At 46.1% G+C, this 22,749-nt stretch overlaps 1 protein-coding gene across 1 annotated transcript in view; it reads right to left on the reverse strand.

Moving 5' to 3' along the window:
• Nucleotides 1–286: 286 nt before the first annotated feature.
• COMMD1 (copper metabolism domain containing 1) overlaps nt 287–22,749 on the reverse strand; it is a 54,969-nt gene continuing 32,506 nt past the window's right edge. Inside the window, exon 3 of the mRNA XM_075266979.1 lies at nt 287–417. Coding sequence (XP_075123080.1) covers nt 310–417 — 108 coding nt within the window. The 3' untranslated portion in view covers nt 287–309. The remainder of the gene's footprint in view (nt 418–22,749) is intronic.

Consider the following 22,749-nt stretch of genomic DNA (forward strand, 5'->3'; position numbering starts at 1 on the left):
GCTGGGGCCCGCCCCCTGTGCTGTGAGACAACTCATTTGCATACCGATGAAAACCAGTATTTCTACCGAACGGCGGCGCGGAGAAGACATCTAAAGGTAGGAGAAGAATAGACTTTTTTAAGGTTATTCCTACGTGCTAGTCATAAAAAAATTTGCGTTTTAATGATAGGATCCCTTTAAGATAAAATTTGTGATTTTTTTTGTAATCCACTTTATAATGAAAGCACAAAATATATTTTATTTATGAAACATTTATTTAAAAAAAAAAAAAAATTGGAAAAAAATTCAGAACGTTGCGCTTGGTGCCAGTTAGCTGATGTGAGTTAATGCCGCCAAGCTTTCCTCCACCTCCGACAATTTCTTGAGTATTTCGTTCATCTTTGTTTCATCGAGTTCTAGGCACAGGAATTCAGAATCCTAGTAGAGAAAAGAAAAAATAAAATTAAATACTGGCGACAAATTCCAAAAAATGTGATCAGGAAAAAAAAAAAAAAAAAAAGTTTGCTTGTGTCTCTTATTTAAAGGGATTCTACCATTAAAAACCTTACATAGGTTAAGAACTTCTTGAAATGACTAGAATCATCTCTTGAAGTTCTATAGATAAGACTTCAGGAAACCAAGAAAGTTAAAGGGATTCTACCATTACAAACTTTTTTTTCTGCCTACCATGTAGGAATAGCCTTAAGAAAATCCTCTCTTCTCCTACCTTTAGATGTGTTCTCCGCCCCGCTGTTCGGTTAAAATCCCATTTTCCGTCGGTATGCAAATGAGTTCTCTCACAGCACTGGGGGTGGGCCCCAGCACTCAAACAGCACTGGAGGCATCCCCAATACTGCAAGAGAATTCTCCAGCACCGCCTCCATCTTCTTCAGGAACGGGGTCTTCACGCGTCTTCTTCTGGGTGTTGGCTTCAAACTTGTAGGCCTCGGGCCTAGGGCAAAGCCGACTGCGCATGCCCACGGCCAAATGAAAAATGGCCGCTTACAAAGTATTGTAAGCAGCCATTTTCTTGTGGCTGGCGGGCGTGCGCAGTCGGCTTTGCCCTAGGCCTAGAAGTTTGAAGCCAACACCCAGAAGAAGATGTGTCAAGACCACGTTCCTGAAGAAGATGGAGGTGGCGCTGGAGAGTTCTCTGGCAGCATTGGGGACGCCCCCTGTGCTGCAAAAGAGATCATTTGCATACCGGCGGAAAATGGGATTTTAACCGAACAGCGGGACGGAGAAGACATCTAAAGGTAGGAGATGAATAGACTTTCTTAAGGCTATTCCTATATGATAGGCAGAAAAAATAACTTTTTAACGGTAGAATCCCTTTAACTTTCTTGGTTTCCTGAAGTCTTATCTATAGAACTTCAAGAGGTGATTCTAGTAATTTCAAGAAGTTCTTAACCTTTGTAATCTTTCCTTCTATTCTCCAGGTCTCCCTCCTCACTGTATCCTCCCGTATTTATAACCTAGAGTTACGACATGTCATATACGGAGACCATCCCTCACATGACTGTGGCATTGTCGCTGACCTTCACCATAATAGGTCATCCATGGTGATCACACGTCTCAGGATAAGGAGAAGAATGTAACAATGTCCTTTATTGCCTATTTCTTGGAAAACCTTTGGAAGCTCTAAAGGTATTTTTGGCCACTTTCCTGTTCTGCTCTTGATCTGTGTGTGGTATTACACACCAAACACATTCAGGTGAATAGGTCATGTTGCAGTACCTGACATGGCCTACAGACTAAAGTGGTGCTGTTTCTGGTCTAGCTGCATCCCTCTCCAGCTAGACCATAAAATCTAAATCACATTGTTATGAGGAGAGTTGGATCACACTTACGCATAATGATTCAAAAAGATTGACCAAAATACGCAAGTCAATAGGTCGTAAGTCCAAAGCATGGAAATGGTGCAAGTAGTTCTATCACTGGTCTAGGCATCTGAATATTTATGTAAAAACCAAGTGTGAATGGGGCATAACAAAAACACTAAATAAGATTCTCATGTGGTCTCCTAGAATTGTATCTGGCAGTCGTGCACTTGAGGCAGAGCGGTGGAAGGAAGACTCTGTAGTGTTATGGACGTCTGAATGTGGAACTCGCCGTTCCATCTGTCTTGACGTTCTCAAGGGCATTATAGCCTCCTGCGTTCACACAGAGTTTTTTGGTCAGTTTCCTGACCAAATAGTGTTCACACCTTTAAGGGATCTGATGTCACTGTGGACAGACTACAAGGGCGCTCCCTCTCAGATTGGTCCCAGAATAGGTGGTGGAGACAATGGAGTGGAACACCAGAGGGTCAGACAAACTGTGGTCCGGTATGGACTGAAGATCGTGGCGGCAAGTGTGCAAGGCTGTCAACAGGCAAAAGTTCAGCAGGGGCAGATCAGAGCAAGGCTGGGGTTGTACACGGAAGGTCAGCAGAGCAGGGTCAGAAACAAGCCGAGGTCATGAAACAGAGAATAGGTCAGGACGCAGTAAGAGGATCCCCTCGCAGGAACTAGTATGCTAGAAACTTATGGCTCAGGCCTGGCGTTGAGCAGACTTATATAGGCACAGACAGAATCTTTTTGGAAAGGCTGGCCACCATCTGAATGATGGGACAGAAGTAGAGCGTGGTCCTTGTTTAGAGGTATTATTAGAAGGCTCCAACATGGGATCAATGAAGGCATTGGTGGACAAGACTTGCAAGATACCATGGCGTCTAGGAAATCATCTCTGGACTCCATGATCTGGGAAGTAGGACTGACCTACTGGACGTGTCTACCTAGTCTGGATTCATTAGGTGGACATTATGGCCATAACAGCAATGTCTAGTAATGAACCTTATAGTGACTCCTGGGACGAGGGACGTGACTACGGAGATGGGGTGAGGGAAGAGCAATGAACATCAATGGCTAGGTGATATTGCAGACTCTTCCGTTTCGGCTTCTAGACCTTCGGCCCCAGGATTTCCCAGGCCTGAATTGTAGATTATTACTCCGTTTCCACGTTGCCTACAATTATGCCCATTGATTCAGATGGACAAAACGTTTGAGGTGAATTGGCTTGTAAAAAGGTGCAGATAAATCAGTTACCGTTGTGTCATATGTGTAGAGGTATAATTCTAGTTACACATTATAGAGGATGAGGAAGCAGAACGTGGCGGTTATACCATTCATCATACATGTTCCTCAATAAAGTGAGTTAACCAGGACACCTAACACGTATCATGGTATATAGGTCGCCTATCGCGCAACACGTCAAGAACAAGGTCGAAACATACGAGAAAAGGAAAACTAAATCTAATAATAAGCCACCTGACTACTTTAGAATCGCCACTAAAACATCAGCGTAAATTCCTCCTCACCTTCCTCATTTCTTGTCTGGTCATCCTGATGGGAAATGGCTCTAACGTGCAAAACCCCTAACGATGCTCCAATTAAAGGAGGACCCATTACCAGGTATGAAAAGCCCAACGACCTCCATCCTCTGATCAGCGCCGTCACTCTGAGCACTTTGGAGTTTTGTTCATCCGAATCCGTTCAGCCATTCCATAGATATAAGCCCTTTTACGGATGATGCAACTTAGAGTATATTAGCCAAGTGGGTGGTCACATGACGTGACATACAGAGACTCCACCCCCGAGAAACCTCAGCGTTACCTCCCAGTTGGCTAGTGTACCCTATAAAAGGCCTTATATCTTTGGAATAACTGAACGGATTTGGATAAATAAAACACCAAAATGCTCAGGGTGACAGTGCCCATCAGATGACGGAGGTCATTGGTCTTATAAGACTTGGTGACAGTTCCTCTTTCATGACAAATTAAAGGAACAGTCCAGGGAAAGCTGGTAGACTGGGAGGTGATCAGTACAAGGGCTGGGGAGGAGGAGCATGATATTGGGATTCGCTCATTGGTCTTCTTTGCATCCCTGTGTCATGCTCTGCCCCTCGGGCCCTGTATTAACCACAACCCAGTTTACAGATTTGGAGTGTCCCTTCAGCCACTTGGGTATTCACAACCAACTGAGTTTGTATAAAAACCAACAAAATCCCAAATATTCCAGTGTTATTCTCAAATAGCCGAACAGTAACCGATTCATTCAATAACGATAACGTCTTAGGAATCCCCATAAAACGTGCGGAGAATACAGACGCCATTGTACCCGGAACGGATTCACCAGCCAGCACTTGGCATGGGATAAATTCCTTCTTAAATAAATCCATTGTCCCTCCATGTTCTTCATTGACTTCATTGTGGTCGGGCTGACCGTCACCTCGAATACTGAATCCTGAGACCCCTGATCTCCCTCTAGGTAAGAATCCCAAGGGTGAGACCCCAATAACTCAGGAACTAACAGCAGTAAATCCCCAATATGTCCATAAAGTGGTTTTACCATTTCAGCAGTAACCTATCTAGACTATACCATCGTGGGCTGATCGGGGGGAATCGGACTGCAGGGACACTCACTCGAATGAAGGTGCTGCAGGAAAGACAACTCCAAAAACCCCTTCTCCTCTCGTTACCGAAAAACATGGTTCAGTGACTTCTACTCCATAAAGAACAAAAATTTCCATGAAACATGAGAAGATGCAAAATGTGTTTATAGGTGATGACCAAGGACGGGACTAGAGGCCCACGAATAGCGGGAGAACAGACACCTGTACCACAGCAGATACTGGATATCATACATGGCCCGATATTAATGGCCTCATATCAGCAGTACCGATGGGCTCCAAATCGCCCCAGTGCCCCATACAAAGCACAGCAGCACTTACCAAGCCATGAAGACAACCCTTGCCATGTGGTCATCTTACAGGGCGGTCCCTTGTTGCCCTCCTACAGTTTGGCCCCCTAAGGGCGCTCTCACGTAGCCAACAGTTTGTGGTTTACTGTCAGATGTGACAGCGGCTTCAAAGAGCTTCTGGAGGACCTGCGATGTCTGCCCCGAAAGGACATGAACATGCTGCGAATGTCAATGGACACTATGGAAACCCCAGATCTACTAGCAGGGTCCCTGAAGATTACAAGGGATCACTGGAGGGATTAAAGGGAACCGATCAGGTCAATTTGGGGAACTAAATAAATATTTCTCAACCTTTTTTGAAGCCAATTCCAACAGCGTTCCCCCAATGGACATCATGGTGTCCGTCATGTGACAGACCCTCCTATTTGTTTGTAGGAGCACCCGTGTCAGACACACTAAGTTCTGAGGGTCTTTTACCTTTCGACCAGCTTTTCACTCATCAGATGCTATAAGTCTATCCCGCTGCTGTAGAGACCCATCCCCTTAACCGTGTCCTAGCGTCCTACCTGCCTCTGCTTGGCGGCCTCTGCGCCCTGGGATTTGAAGCACTAGTTCCCCAGGAGCCCAGGACCTGAGCAATGACTAAATGTGCCCCTTCCGCAGCCATGGCGTCTACCCAGAGACTATGTGGGGTACCCCTGGGGTTCCCATACCACAGGGTGAGAAACCACCTACTGATCCTTATGGACTGGTGGTTTGGGGTCCCAAATACCAGTCTGTATTAAAGTTCTACCTTATAGTTACCCAGTTTCTGCACAGTTCTTTCAATGAAGCTGGAGCCGTGCACCTTGTTCAAGGGAAAGGAGCTGAACTCCAACACTGAGCCCCTATGGATCTGCACAGCGCGGTGCTTGGGATTCAGTGAAGAGGCCACAGCGCTTACTCAAATTCTGCAGCCTCTTCAACAAACTGACTGGTGGGGGGTCCTGGGTGTTGGATCTCCACTGATCCTAAGGATACGTCCTCATTATATAAGACCCAGAAAACCCCTTTAATAAGCGTCAATGACAGAAGGAGGTGTGAAGTCACTAATAAGACACAACTGCTCCTGACATGAATGATTCATACACATGGCCCGCTCCAGATAATGCACTTAATATTTAACCGCTTCTATTCTGCACCGGTCAAAGGTTCCCGGCGTGCGAGCGTGTCCTTCCATCCTTACACTGACATCACACTTAAGTACAATATTTAACATATTTCAGCGTGCAGGGCAGGCAATGTGACATCCGCTCCGCACAGAATGCAAACATAGGCTGAAAATATTCTCAACACTGACGCTCAGCTCTGCCCAGGATTTCTGGAGAGTCACCAACCCCGGGCTCTAATAATGAGATCCCATCATACATAGGCCAAGCCTGTAATACAATGTCACTGGGACATGGACTGGTCATTTCTCTAGAAGTTCCTCTGGATCTTTCAACCTCAGTTTTGCAAATTGTAAAACCCGCAGCAGTAATGGACATGCTCCGGGCCGAAAACCTACAGCAGGTTATTTTGTGTTTTGGGGTATTTATGCAGCATGTGAATGAGATCTGATAAAATCCCATCCACAATGCTGAAAATGTAAAACCTGAAGGTCACCCAATGGAGAATTCATTAACTTATGATTGGGGGGGTCTGACCCCTGGCACCCCCACAATACTGAGAATGAACGACTCACTGCAGGGACTCCTTCAATGTTTTTCAATGAGAGGAATAAAACAAGAACTTGAAGCAGTGCAGCGTGACACCTCGCCGGTGTCCAATATGGACGGACGCAAAGAGACTTCACTGAAGCATAAGAAGAGTCTAAAAGCCGTATACTTGCAGCAAAGCGTATAAGACGCCATGACGTGCAATGCTACGCTGCACATTGGAAAGTATTTTGTCCAGTTTTACAGGAATTATTTCTTAGTTATCGTTAACTCTTTAATGTCGAACGACGTTACATAACATATTCTGAATTGGATTTTTTTGTTTACACCGCTCAGGGCCGATGCACACGGGACGATACAGGATCAGTGGATACATGGGCGGACTTCCCGAGGCTATCCTAAGCCATAAGACTCCTTTCATCATAGTGGTCCATCGTGCTGGGAGTCTCCACCTCCTCGGGGCTATCCTGTCCACAAGGTCTAGAGCCAGGGACTACCAGCACCATAGATCACTCCTAACTAGGTTCACACTGGGACATCCGTACGGCGTATGGACATGGGGCCTTAAAGGGAACCTGTTGGGGTAATTTAGGACGGGGGGGGGGGGGGGGGGGCTAGAGTTTCAAATTGCCCTGTTCAAAAGCAATCCATTAAACATATAAAATCTTTATACGTACCAAGAGAGGAGTCTGATAAGTCTCACCGGACTCCTCTCTGGTGCTCCCGGCGGCTGCGCAGGTCTTAAGCGAGGTCAGAGATGTATTCACCAGCTGTAATATGCAAATGTCAGAGGTCCGGCACCCTCACACCGAGTCCAAGGTCTCCTCCTCTGTCCTCACTTAAGAATTGAGATGGAACATGAAATATAACCGATGGGTAAATTGTGTTATAACGAGGCGATTTGGGACAATGAAATTCCGATCCACAAGGACCTGAGGGTGGTTTAGTTTCCCAAATTGTCCTGAAAGATTCCCCTTAATGGGGGTTTTCTTGGTATTTCATATTGATGGCCTATGTTCAGGTTAGGACATCAATATCTGGTCAGAAGTAGACAACTCTATTCTCGGTGTAGAGTCAGTGTCGGAGAACTGCAGGTCAACTCCCATTCACCCATCCTGAAGAAGACCATCAATAGGAAACCCCTTTGACAATGTTCGAAAATGGAAAGCGAATCTTCATTTTGAGTCATCCTACCCAGATCTCTAGTGGAGAACAGGTAAGTGAAACTCTTGGGTAGGTGTAGGCACCTTTACTGGCCAAGGCAAAATTGTTTTACCCCTTGGTTGGACCATAAAAGTTCACAGCCTCTTCAAGAAGGTCTGTCAATGTAGTATATAATGGTCAAAAAGTACATAAAATCTAAGAGAGGCGAAGCTCTAAGCCCATGGCACAGTAAATAGCCCCGAATACAAGGACACTACACAATACGGCCGATTCAGAGAGTAAAGAGCCCGCGCTCCATGTCATTTTCCCAATGAAGAACCCTTTGTGGCAGGAACACTGGAGTCTTGTGTGATCGGAAGCAAAAAAATATCATAAACATGGTTAGCTGGAGATCATCCATGTCAATCACAGAATAAACGTTTACTTGTCATGGAAACTGCAACCAAAAGTTTATCGAAGAAACAAAAACAAGGCGCTTTACAGGGCAACAAAAATATGTAGAAGTCCACCATGAAACCGACTCGTGTTATACACGCATTGCTTCATAACGTGACACATAAGAGGGAAGGTGAAACAACCCCCGAAAATTACAGATATCCAATACAGAGATCCATGGTGGTCTTTGTACAATCACTGGCTCCATTGCCGAAAAATTGATTTGGGAGCAAAGAGGGTTTTTGCTGCTTAACTCTTTGGAGGAACGTCCGCTCTGCTCCAAAGAACTCATTATCATAATGATAAAAATGGTGAAATCTTGGCAATGGAGACACCAATTCTCTAGAGGAAAACAGTGTTTGATTCAGGTGACCCTAACCTATCTATCTGCAGGACTGGGGTGATATACTGGTTCTGGTTACAGTAACCTATCTATCTGCAGGACTGGGGTGATATACTGGTTCTGGTTACAGTAACCTATCTATCTGCAGGGCTGGGGTGATATGCTGGTTCTGGTGACAGTAACCTATCTATCTGCAGGGCTGGGGTGATATGCTGGGTCTGGTGACAGTAACCTATCTATCTGCAGGGCTGGGGTGATATGCTGGTTCTGGTTACAGTAACCTATCTATCTGCAGGGCTGGGGTGATATGCTGGGTCTGGTGACAGTAACCTATCTATCTGCAGGGCTGGGGTGATATGCTGGTTCTGGTGACAGTAACCTATCTATCTGCAGGGCTGGGGTGATATACTGGTTCTGGTGACAGTAACCCATCTATCTGCAGGGCTGGGATGATATGCTGGTTCTGGTGACAGTAACCTATCTATCTGCAGGGCTGGGGTGATATGCTGGTTCTGGTGACAGTAACCTATCTAGCTGCAGGACTGGGTTGATATGCTGGTTCTGGTCCTTTTCTTCTCCAGCAGATAGGCAGTCACTGGTGTCTTGTAGTCTCTTACGCCCCTTTTGTTGAGAATACATATTCACCTTACAGAGTATATACGCGTTTGGTGGACGAGGGGGAGACGTTGGCGGAATGAACGGTTGATAGTGATCTTATATATATAACCTGTCTGTATATGAGGCTGCAGACTGTCCTGTGCTTTTATTCGCCAGGCTTTAAGCTAAAACTAAATCGGCTGAGGGAGTGGCAGAGACGATAGGGAGGTAATAACCTCCATTACCTATAAGAAAACCCAAAAGGAGAATCTAGAACAGCCGCAGGATACAAAGGGCCAAACTCCTTTTTGGTTGGGTCCTTGTTGCATTATGCGATTAAGTAGAGGTGAATGAATTGGTTCATAATGAGCTGGTTTTGTTACAAATCTTCCAAAAACTAGTGGGGTGCACTGATGTCATGATGCTTCAGTCAATGAGCCAGAACATCGGTGCACCAGGAGACAGCAAAGGCTCAATGGTCCCCCAGGGCACAAAGAGTCCCCTAGAAGTCTGGAAGAAGCCAAGGACCTCCAAAGAGGACCCTACTTGTGTGTCAGACAACACGAGGGACCCCAGCACGGCTGAGGGAAGGAAGGTATCATAGTTTATGATGTTTTTGCACCTCCCCTGGGCCTCTGCATGACCCCAGAGCATTATAATGGCTCTTCTGGTTCAGATCAAACTTTTTTGGTCTAAAACGAAACTGGCAGGAGAGTCCTGGGAATATTTGGGAAACATATCTTTCAAGGCTTGCCTATCTCTAGGTTGACCATTCATCTGCTGCCTGATTGATTCAAAACTGTCAGGGCAATTTGGGACACGAAACCACCCGCCGACCCTTATAGAAAAATAGCCGTATAATAAAGTCATCTGTGCCTGCAATAAACAAAGCTTCACATCGCTGTAATCCTCGCACCGCAGCAGTGCACTTAGGACAGGAGTATACCGCAGCTTAGTGTGCATGCCCCATACCTCCAGCACTGGCCCAAGTCCTCACAGATGAACCGTGCAGACGCAGGGAGCACCAGAGGAGTCCGATGAGACTCAACAAACTCTTAGTAAATGTGAAGGTTTCTGAATTGCAGGCACAGATGGATTTGGGGCGATTTGGGACACTAAACTCCCGGGGACCTGTGGGTGATTTAGTGCCCCAACTCAACCGGACGGGTTCCCTTTAACACTCAGCTCACATCATGTTTTAAGCAACTTGAACAGGATATATTAATGCTATTATCTCTAAGCTTCTTGCATAAAGTAATAATAAACGTCATCGATATACCCGCTCTCACAGCCAGCATCGCAAGCGTTATGACTGCAGGTCCCGGATACCACAGCTAAGTTCCAAATGTCATTTTTGAGACTTATTTCCAAAACGGCAGATCTACGCAAGGCCAGAGCTTTACTGCAGGTCGTCTCGCTGGGATTCCAGCAGTTTCAGGAGGATATAAACCTGCCAGTGCTTGGGGCTGTGCCAGGAGCGACAGGCGTGATGTGCTGCATTGGCTATCAGCCATGACAGGACATCAGTCTGCTACATCTCCCCCAGTTGCGTGCCACGAGACGTACTGTACATTTAGCCAAAAGGCTTCGTGATATTTTCCTCCTGACAAATTAGATAGTTTATAAAGTTAGGAAAAACATCAAATTCACTTTCTAATAATCAAATCATTCACTGCTGAAGACGACACGACAAAGGGATGAGGGATATCAGTATAAGAGGGGCGCTGTATCACATCACAGTATGCAGAGCACCAAGGAGTGTCTGGTAAGATCTGGGATATTTAAAGGGATTGTCTGACCTTTAACCTTTCATTTCATAGAGTGTGTGATTCTGGACCAAAATCTAATGCACGTTAAATAAAAACATGGCTGCTGTCGGGTTTGCCAGTATGGCCCTATGTGGTAGAAATATTCGTGCTGTTAGTTTCGCGCACCAATATCTCTCCACTGTCAGAAGGGCCGGCGATAACAGAAAAGGCAAAAAACAAAATGAGGAAATAAAAGGGAAAGTAAAAAATGAAAGTCAAGCTCAGATAACCCGGGTGTGTGATGTGGTCTAAATACTGTAATGTGGACATTATAGTCCATAATGGACTCGTCTGGCGTCCTTGGACATGACAGTAGATAATCTCCGCACCGTATCGGCCTAATCCGAAACTTACCAACATATTAATGAACGTGCTACAAATGCAGAGAGCTCGAGTCTGTTATTTAACTCTTTGGGGCGCCAAAATTCACCATCGCCCTACAAAGAATGGGGCAAGAAGGTAAACTCAGCTCGTTGGCATCTGACCCACTCGGCTCTGCTACATCTGTAGTTGTCTTGTTGACTGTGCAGACAGATGGGTATCGATTTACTAATGTAGGAGAGGAGAAGCTTTGCTGAGATCATCTCTACACGGTGCAATCTACTGATGGAAAGTTCACACGCGGTTTTACGAGCTAAACGCCAACAATTATAACATCTCGGTGATGAGACATAATCTGCGGATAGACCGTCAGAGCCAGCGAGCCGGGGAGGCTGAAGGGCGGTATTATCTAATCTGCGAGCTAGAACATTTGTCACACACTCCAGCACTAGACGGGATTATTAATATTTTCATACAAGTGACCTATTTTTGCTCGGTGGAATGAAAGGTTTTTGTGCTGAGGGATAACCTAAAATTTACCAATCCCCTGCTTTTCTTCCCATAGTCCCTGAATTAAAGGAACACGCCAGGTAAAGCTGAGAGACTGTGTGCAGGGCCTTAGGGGGCGCCGTAGAGGGTTTCACTAGTGGCAGCTGCACGTGATGCCAATTAAACTTACTCTGCCATTCTGACTCCTTTTCCTAGGATACAGCTTACCTAATGCAGCCTACATTTCCCAGGATGCCTCCTGCTTTGCATAGAGGGCGGAGTCTCATCGCACTGCACTGGCTCTGTGACCGATCAAAGGGCAGCTAGTGAGATCAGCGACCCTTCTGTCCTCTGACACTGCAGAATCTCAGTGTATTCTATGGGATGGAGCGGCAGCCTGTTTCCTGCTGTGACCGGTTTCTCCTTGTCAGCTTTTACAAGCAGGAGGCAGTGGAGAGCAGTGTGAATACACTGGAGATTCTGCACACAGCAGGCACTGAGAGTAAGGGGAGTTTGGTTTCTTTTCTACAGCTGAACATTGTATTCACTCCTATATGACCGCTCTGTCCTACTGCTCCCTTAGATGAAGCAGAAGTGATATCTTCAGTTCCTCTGATTTGATTGGATTTGGCAATTCACGAGATATTCAGCCGCACAGGGAAGACTTGTCTATAAAGGAGACCAATATCTGAAAAATTGTTCTATAAAGGCTTTAAAAGGGGTTTTCGGTCTGAAAATTGATTTTTGATAGAGATGACCTATCCACAGAAGGGATTGTCACTATGTGATCTGGGGGGGTGCAACACTGGAACCCTGCACAGATCAGCTATTCTGGCAGCCTCTGGGTCCCGGATGCTGGACAGGGCTGCTGATCTGTGCAGGGTCTGGGTGTCAGCCCCCACAGATTAGATACTAGTGACCTATCCTGTAGACAGGCCATCAGTATGAGAAATTATTTTTGTGCTAGAAAACCTGAAAGGTCCCGATACTAGAGAACTGCTTTAAAGAAGGCCTTTCACGTCCTCGGGCACAGGCGGATTTATATACCGCCAGAATGCCGACATCGCGCTGAATTCAGCGTACTGTCCGCTTTCCTGTTATGTGCCCTGGGGCTAGAGAGATCGGCACCGAAACTAGCGGCACATAGCCCTGTACTGTTCCTTACTGCCCAGCGATGATGCCAAGCTGCGAAAAACGCCCCCCTTCCCCCTGTACCACAGTCTATGGACGAGCGCTGTCAGAGCGGGCGTTCCTCAGAGCCCATCTAGACGTCAGGAACACCCTTCTGACAGTGAGCAAAGAAACCAACGGCCCCGATATCTGCAGCCCTGGGGCACATAATAGGAAAGCAGTCAGGACGCTGAAGTTAGCACACTGTCTGCTTGATAGCGGTATATAAAACCGCATGTGCCCGAGGACATGAAACGTCCTCTGTCCTTCTGCTCCAGCCCAGGACCGGCGTACCCGACAGTAGGGAACCTGCGTAATATATTGTGTGCTGAAAATAACATCACTGATTTCTCAGGAATAGAAGGGGCTAGAGAACAAGCTCCAACTACAGCAGAATCACCGCAGCGGCGGCAGCTGCTGAAGGATACAAGGAGATGGTGGAAGGGACTCTTTAAAAGCCTCATGGGGAATAATGAGAGCAATGGAAACCTCTACACAGTGCTGCAGAGTATGTTGGCGCCATATAGGAATGGGCAAAAGAAAGTGATTTTATTCCATATACAGTAAAAGCTGCATTCCAAGGAACAGGCAAAAAGCCAGAAGATCTCTCTGCAAATGAGAAAAGTACATGATTAATATAAAAGGCTGACTGCACCCAAACCTGCAAACTGCAATTACCTCCATTTATTAATTAATGCACCAAGATGAGGCCTCGTCTATCTACTAGACCTGATGTAGGAGAGAACCCACACAAGACTCTACAGGGGGCGTCTATGAGGAGGCTATAGGTGTTACTTTTAGTCCCCCGTTCTCCGGATCAATGGGGGATGTGGCGGTCGGGCCCCCCAGTGATTGCACACTGTCCTATGGCTAAGGGATAAGTGTCCGTAACGACGCAACCCTTTTAAACATTATACTGTGTGGGGGCAACAAGGGGGCATAATATTGTGCATGGGGGCTCTAAGCAGGACATTATACCATGTGGGTGGCATTATAGTGTATGGGGACTCTAAGAGGGAACTATACTGTGTGCGCGACGCTTGCCTGCCACATGCCGGACTTCCACCATGGTAGGGGGTCTCGATCTCCAGTAGGGTTGAGCTGATCTTGAGATTTAAGAATCGATTTTAAAATCCGATTTTCGATCATTTTCGAGCCGATCCTGATCATGAAATTTGCTCGATCGCCGATCGAGATCCAATCTTTCCCAATCGCTCAACCCTAGTCAATGCTTCTCTATGGGAAAAGTCACTTTTAGGGTTCACCGGTCTTGAGATTTCAAAATCCGATTTCTGATCATTTTCAAGCCGATCCTGATCACGATCATGATCGGATCCGATCTTTTCCGATCTCGATTGCTCAGCCCTAATCCCCAGTGATCAGATCACTATGATAGTTACACTTTATCTTATGGCTACAGAAACAATATTTCTATTTTCCCCCCAGATAGCTACAATGTAACACGTGAGATACACAACTATACTTGTACTTGACAGAGGGGGCTTCTGCATGCACTGACCACAAATGGGTTCTAAAAAACCCCAAAAACCGGTAACATGTATGGTTATCGAAGACTGAACTCAACTTCTTGTCAGCCTTGCCAGTAAGACGGCCTAGCTCTACGGGAAGTCTTAGGTTGTGCTCTGCGCCGTCACACAATGAGGTCACACACAGCACTGCATGCTTAGGGTTAGACGTCTTCACACTGCGGCCTTCTTCACTACTCCAGCCCTGAAAACAAGACTCAAGGTCAAAACCGGAACTTAAATATTAACTCAACTTATTTTAATCTTTCCAGCCGGCCTGCGGCTCAGAGGAGATAAGTCAGCTATTATTCTCCAGAACTAAAGTGAGAGGGACACAAATGGTCACAATGCAAAATACTGCTGCGACATGCAAGGGTTAAACGCACAAAACCTTTCACTCAACGTCCCAGACTGCGGCTCATCGGTCTCTACCGAAATCCTACGTAGGAGAAGACGCAGCTGCTTGGATGATGTGCTATATACTATAATGTATACTGAGAGGGAATGATGACGAGATCTGCAAAGCGCTGCCGTTTCAACTTGCGAAGTTCACCTGGCGGTTTCGTTCAGACCGACCACGTCCAAACCCGCAATTGTACAAAGGGGTTTCTTCAGACCCCAGAGTATAATAAGTGAAGGCCCAGGGGAGGTGATCAAACGTAAAAGAAAAAAGTCACTCTCCTCTCCTGGGCTCGGGCGCGGCTTCTGACCGATGTCAAGGACCGCTGAGGCCTGTGATTGGAACCCATTGATCACATGACGTCATGACGCGTAATGTCGCACCACCACATGACTGGTCCCTGACAGGCACAAGTGACGAAGACAGAGTCGTGTCGGAGCGGAGGAAAGGTGAGTAACACTGTGTTTTTAGGTTTGTTCACCTCCCCTGGGCTTATTATACTCTGGGGGCTGAAGGGACATCGCCGTATAATAGCGGTTTCAGTTCGGATGGGTTTGGTCCCAAAGAAACTACAAATATTGTAATATCTATTTAAGTTCCGTTTTGGTTATTTTTCATCCAATTGTCTATCCTTCGAATTAGATCATTTGGGTCCCAATGCTGGAACTTGTCCATTCATTTCTTATAAGATACTGTAAGGTGCAGTACCAGGCGCTGCCACTACAAAATATACTGCACGGTACACGGTAAGCACCATCAGCTGATTGGTCGGGGTACCGGGAGGCGGGTTCCCACCAATTTGGACTATCCTAAAGGTAAAATATTAAACAGTTTTCCCATGAAAAAAACTTACCCTCTCCATAGAATAGGGCATAACTTGCAGATCAGAGGGGGGTCCACACTGATCCGGAGAATGGGGCTCCTCTGATTTCAATGGCAGATGTGGAGATGACCAAGAGCTCGACTTTGGCTATTTCTGGCCCTCCCATTGACATTAATGGAGTGGTGGTGAGGGGTCAGATCCCCTGCTGATTTGCAAGTTATCCCCAATTCTATGGATAGGGGATAACTTTGCTCTATAAACATCAAAGTCCCAGAAACCCCCTTTAAGAGAATATGAAATAAGCTGGACAATAGTCACACATTACACCACAAGTCATAGTATACCATATTCCCAATAGTGCACCTGCAGGGCCTAATATATTTCCAAGAAACAAGATATCCGTAATGTAAGGTCAGGCACATGGGGGAACCCAGGCGGGGGGAATCCTATGCACATGGGGGAACCCAGGCGGGGGGAATCCTATGCACATGGGGAACCCAGGCGGGGGGACCGTAACACAATAAACTACAATACACATGAATATTATAATGACACATTGTGACGCCCTGTGATCCAGAACAAGTTCTTAAGACTGAATTCTAATTCTGGAGCTTTGCCAGCGCAGGATTATGGATATTTTTTGCGCTCAAGGAACACGATAAACTTGAGAATTCCAGCCCCTGGGACAAGTGCCAGATCATAGGTGGAATTATTTGCTTGTAGAGGATATCAAAGCTTAAAGAGGTTGCCCAGGGTGAAAATGAAAAAAAAAAAAAAAAAAAAATTTTTAAAGGGAGTAAATTAGAAGTTAAGTAGGGGGAGGGGGGTTAGCTTAGTGTTAAAGTTTTAGTTTATGCCTGACAACCCCTTTAAAGGGATCCTATCATTAAGACACAATTTTTTCCGCCTACCACGTAGGAATAGCCTTAAAGAGGACCTTTCATCAGATCGGGCACATGCAGTTTCATATACTGCTGGAAAGCTGACCGTACGCTGAATTCAGCGCACTGTCGGCTTTCCTGATCTGTGCCCGGGGTTAAGCGCTATTGGTCCCGGTACTGTAGCGCTTTACAGTCAGAAGGGCGTTCCTGACACTCCAGGAATGTCCTTCTGCCTCGCGGCGCCTATCGCCCCCTCCCCTCTTGATAATACTCGTCTATGGACGAGCTGTGTGAGCAGAGGGAGGGGGGCGTTCCTCCCCGCTCACACTGTACAGCACTGCTGTGCGGAAGGACGTTCCTGGCTAAGTGTCAGAAACGCCCTTCTGACTGTAAAGTCCTACGGTACCAGAACCGATAGCGCTTTACCCCGGGCACAGATCGGGAAAGCTGACAGTGCGCTGAATTCAGCGCACTGTAAGCTTTCCAGCAGTATATAAAACTGCCTGTGCCCAATCTGATGAAAGGTCCTCTTTAAAAAAGTCTATTCTTCTCCTACCTTTAGATGTCTTCTCCACACCGCCGTTCTGTAGAAATCCCGGTTTTCGTCAGTATGTAAATGAGTTCTCTTGCAGCACTAGGGGCGTCCCCAATGCTGCGAGAGAAATCTCCAGCGACATCTCCATCTTCTTCAGGAACGTCCTCTTCACGCGTCTTCTTCTGGCGCAGGTGGTCAAACTTGCAGGTCTCGAGACTCGCCGACTGCGCATGCCCGCAGCCACAAGAAAAATGGCCGCTTACACAGTAAGTAAGCAGCCATTTTCTTGTGGCCTTAAGGAATGCGCAGTCAGCTCTGCCTACAAATTTGACTGCTTGCGCTAGAAGACGCGTGAAGAGGCCGTTCCTGAAGAAGATGGAGGCGGCGCTGGAGAGTTCTCTCACAGCATTGGGGACACTCCTAGTGTTATTTGAGCGCTGGGACCGCCCCCCAGTGCTGCGAGATAACTCATTTGAATACCGACGAAAACCGGATTATATACTGAATGGAGGCGCGGAGAAGACATCTAAAGGTGGAAGAGGAGGGTTTCTTAAGGCTATTCCTATGTGGCAGACAGAAAAAAATTGTGTTTTAATGATAGGATCCCTTTAAAGACTCGTCCATGTAGCTCTGTACGGGCTTTTCACAGTTACCTGTAAGCACTATGTAATATCCATCAGATTCCTCCATTTCAACAACGAAGAATGTACAAAAATGAGCAACATATTAAATATTAATAAATCCAGATAAAATGACAGGCCGGTGAAAACCTCATTAATGGCTTTCTTGTGTGCACCGCCTGCAATGACCACAATTTAGCTAATGCGTTACTTAATGTTTCATGACAGAAGAGCTCGTCCGTTCCGTGGAAAGAGGAAAAATGTATCATCGGGAGTAAAAATGTTATTCAACACGAGCGCCATAACGTGAGAGAGCAGCAAGTGGGCGGGGCGGACATGGACTGGCACAGGAGCGGGCATTAAAGGGAACCTCAGGGTTGGTTATTTGGGACACTAAACCACCCACAGATCCGTATACCCCAGGGTTAGTGTGCCACAAAGTTCTGCTATAACTATGGGGGGGGATTTTATCATTCCCTTTAAGCTGGTGTGGAGGGATTATATTGAGGCCCAAACGCACGTCTACATCCCCGATCTGTGTCTCACCTGCCACATTCTGCAAAGACACCGCAGCTCGGCCCCTTTACTAAAATCCACGCCAGGTTCCTGACGCAAGTTAGAATGGAGTAAATTTCCCTTCCAGGATCGGGACCTCTTACATAGTAGATGAGGTTGGATGAAGACTAGAGATGAGCGAATAGTATTCCAAACTCTAGTTTCGAATACCTCGCTCGATAGGAATGAATGGGAGCAGCCGGCGCGCTGCAGGTGCCAGTGGCCGGCGCTTAACCCCTTCACGATCAGCCGCTCCCATTCATTCCTATGGGAGCGGAGGTATTCCAATCAGTCCATCAAGTCCAACCTATAACCCTACAATCCCTACAGTGTTGATCCAGGGTATAGCCTGCAGCTTCTCTCGGTCCCTGCGCAAGTTGGGGTGTTTATTATGACTGACGTACGATGCCAGTCTTATTACATTTGCCCCGCTGTCTGTGCCCACAGGTTAAAAAAAAAACAAAAAACAAAATCCCAAACCTTTAGATTTCCCTAGAGATGAGCTCTGAATCTCGCTCTCCTGACAGTATGGAGCGTGAATAGCACAACAGGCACCAAAACTACCTGCGCTTGTTACTCAGGAACGGTGGGGACTAGAGAGAGAATTCCAACGGCGCTGGAATCAGTGGCGTGGATCCTATTTACAGATACTTAGAGAGACTTTCACTACCTCCATCATTTCTAACAGAATCTTAAACATCCATTACAAGATGAACATATCTTATGGGAACAGATAGGAAAGGAGAAAACTCGAATCGGTAAATAAAAATTTCTAAGAAGCCAGTAATAAGAAAAAGAAAGAATATTCACAACTTACACGGGATGGCAGAGAAAGAAGACCAAATATTAACTCTGGAAGCGCCGGCTCTTTAAAACTTAATCAGGGCGACGAAAGAAAGTAAATTTACTCAACATTTTCTTCTTCTCTGTACTCGGTGAAGAAAATGAAACGTCAGCTGAAACGCAGAGCGACAAAGTAAACGCCACATTAAAGGTTCCTTGGATAAAACAGGGGACGAGTGCAGAGACGCCTTAACCCCTTAATGTCCAAGACATTGCTCAATTTTGCATTTTGGGTTTTCCCTCCTTACCTTACCAAAAGTCATCTTGTATTTTTTCATTTAGAGAGTCATATGAAAAAAAAAATTAAAGGGGTTCTCCAGCTTCCAAAAATGATCTGCAGTGCTATAGACTCCCCGCACCCTTGTGCTGCCTTTGCTTGGCTTTATTGTACTTGCTGCGTCTTGTATCACCGTTATTTACATGCAGTGAATCTGTGGACAGACTACATTTCCCAGGATTCATCTGCCTGCTCTCACTCCCTGTGTCCCCCTCCCTTCTCCACTGTCCCCCTATGTGTCTCCAGTTCCAGGGGGGACAGTGGCTGCCGTACAGGCGCTCATCCCCAACACCCACAAGGGTCAGTTGTTTGCACAGGGACCCAATTTACCTATCAGTATATTTTTGGCATATGGGCGGAAACTGGAGTACCAGGAGGAAATCCAGGTGTACACGGGGACCACATACAAACTCCTCACACATGTTGTCGGATCTGACGTCATGTACACGACTTGTGCGCGCTGAGTGCCTTCTGGTATTACACTCCGTTATTTTTAGGGTAGGTCCTATTTGGATCCGTCGGACCGGACACACGGACCTTGAAGACAATTGGCTTAGACTTGAATAGCACGCTCAATTGTGTGCAAGAAGACTAATAAAGTTAGTGTGGGGGGGGGGGGGGAAAGACTTGTATCAAGTAACAAAAACATAGCAATAAAAAGGTTACAGCTATTAAAAGGGGATGTCCAGGATCGGGAGATTTTTGATACTGATACCTATCCACAGAATCCCGAATTGCTCGCCTGATGAGGCTGCTGGACGCCCTGTACTAAGCATATGGTGGGGGCAGTGAATGGGACCCTCGCTGCAGTTTTGGGCTACGCTGGTACACTATATGGATCAGACGCTCCTTACAGCGTACATAGCTCGTGACACCAAAACTGCAGCCCCACTCCCATTCCCTTGTATAGTAATAGGCAGGGGCGTAACTAAAGTCTTGTGGGCCCGGGTGCAAATTTTTGTCCAGGGCCCCCTACTCCCTTCCTAGAGTTCTTGATAATGGCGGTTATGGGCACTGAAGCGATAACCCAGACACTTGAAATGGGGTACAGCTTTAGTGCCCACAACTGTAGTTATGAAGAATACAGTGGGTGAGAAGCGCAGCGCCCGGTATGTAAATAATATTGGGGCAGTAGTATATGCTCCACAGTGGACCCCCACCCAGTATTATGTGCTCAGCAGTGGCCCCCACAAACAGTATTATGTGCTCCACAGTGGACCCCCCACACAGTATTATGTGCTCAGTATTGGCCCCCACACAGTATTATGAGCTCAGCAGTGGCCCCCACAAACAGTATTATGTGCCCAGTATTGGCCCCCACACAGTATTATGAGCTCAGCAGTGGCCCCCACACAGTATTATGTGCTCAGTATTGGCCCCCACACAGTATTATGAGCTCAGCAGTGGCCCACACACAGTATTATGAGCTCAGCAGTGGCCCACACACAGTATTATGAGCTCAGCAGTGGCCCACACACAGTTTTACATGCCCAATAACAATATGTAAAGTAGTCTGGGAAAAAGGCTTTCCCCGGCCACTATCATGGTGGTCTGGGGCCCTGGACATTTCACACTGGCCGGGTTCACACCCCCTGTGACCACAATCGTTACGCCACTGGTAACAAGGCTGCTTTGGGCTGTATATCTAGTATAAGGATTCTGGCCGCCAGTGGAACAGTTTGTCGGTACCAACCGATCTGATATTGATGACCCTTCCTGAGGATAAGTCATCAGTATCAAAAATCTTCAGAACCTGAACAACTCCTATAACCCTGCAATTGCTCCATTTACAAGGATAATAGTGTAATAGAAGGCTAAAATAACTGAAAATAACAGACACACCCGTCATTGCAAGCTCCGAGAACAGGAAACACTAAGAAAAGGAAAAATGCCTTTAGGTGCATGAATTTCCTGGACAAACCATGGAAGGAACTGGCATGCATCTAATAGGAGTCTATACATCCCAATGTAAATCACAGATATTCTGTTGGCTCTTGGCTGGTCTTTCCTTTCCTATAGTGTGAGCAGTGGAAAACAGCAAAAAGTTTTGCAAGAAAGTCTAGCTTGTGAAAAAAATTTTGCTAAATTTTGATACTAAAAAAAAAAACTGACAGAGAATTTGATAAAATCCCCCAATATGTTCTAGTACTTTGATAGTAAAAAAGACTTCAACTGCACCTTCCATATTGGCCACTAGATGTCAGACCAACAGACTGGGTCACACAAGAGTCTCCATTTCCAGCTTGTAGTAAAGCTGACAAGACCTGCACGAACAATACTTGGCTTAGAAGAGACGTTCGTTTCAATAATGTCCCTTTAATTGCATATTGAGGAAAGTTTCTGAGACTGATAAATAACAAACCTGGTCAGGGGGGAGCTGCTCATCCACTATATAGCAAACTGGGTTTTGGCCTAGTTCTGCTTCCCACACATTACACGAGTGACATTTGCTCGGCGGCCACCGGGGTATCACCTTTCAGCTTTTCATTGCTAATAAGGTCACATAGACTTTAATGTTCAGTAGGGTTCCTATGGCGTAAAGTGAGAATCCAAAAATGCCAGGAATGTGAGAGTGTTCCCCTCTCGTAGGACGCGAGTCAGTGACTATATGAGTCATCCTGGTATAAACAGAGAGATGTGAACAGCCCTGCCTGTGTAGTAGATGTGGAAATGTTTTTCCAGAAAAACAACTCTGGATGTCAAGTGAAGCTTGTTACTGTGCCAAGGCTTACAAACGTGCAAAACATCTACCTAAATCATGGCACAGTTCACATGGAGCGATGCTCTCCCACGGTCTGCCTATATGCTTTGTCAATGATCCCGTGAACTAACGCACCGGCCCAGATTCCTAAATCTGCTATTTAGAAAATAAATCAAATCATTGCAGAGGATATACGTAAATTTTATACCAAAAAATGTGCAACTTCAAGGCATTTGTTAGGTTTGAGAAGTTTAGAACAATCTGGACATGATATACATACTGTACATTGTAAGGCCAGAGATTTACAGAATCCTCAGTCCTTTGCACACAGCACAGTGTGCAGACAAGTCTGTTCAGGCTGTGAAGAGAATCAACCCCTCCCCTCTCCATGTGAAGAGAGAAAAGGACCAACTTCTACACTACACATGAGATGTGTAGAAAAATCTGTGCATGGTATACATTGTAAGCAGAGAGATCTGCAGAATCCTCAGTCCTTTGCACACAGCACAGTGTGCAGACAAGTCTGTTCAGGCTGTGAAGAGAATCAACCCCTCCCCTCTCCATTCTCTATGTGAAGAGAGAAAAGGACCAACTTCTACACTACACACGAGACGTGTAGAAAAATCTGTGCATGGTATATATACATTGTAAGCAGAGCAGAGAGATCTGCAGAATCCTCAGTCCTTTGCACAAGCACAGTGTGCAGACAGGTCTGTTCAGGCTGTGAAGAGAATCAACCCCTCCCCTTTCCATTCACTATGTGAAGAGAGAAAAGGACCGACCTCTACACTACACAAGATAAGAAAGACCAAATGGAAAGTCCTCAGGGACGGACTTCCTTAGTAA

This window comes from Leptodactylus fuscus, chromosome 3, assembly GCF_031893055.1.
Source record: "Leptodactylus fuscus isolate aLepFus1 chromosome 3, aLepFus1.hap2, whole genome shotgun sequence".
NCBI lineage: Eukaryota > Metazoa > Chordata > Amphibia > Anura > Leptodactylidae > Leptodactylus > Leptodactylus fuscus.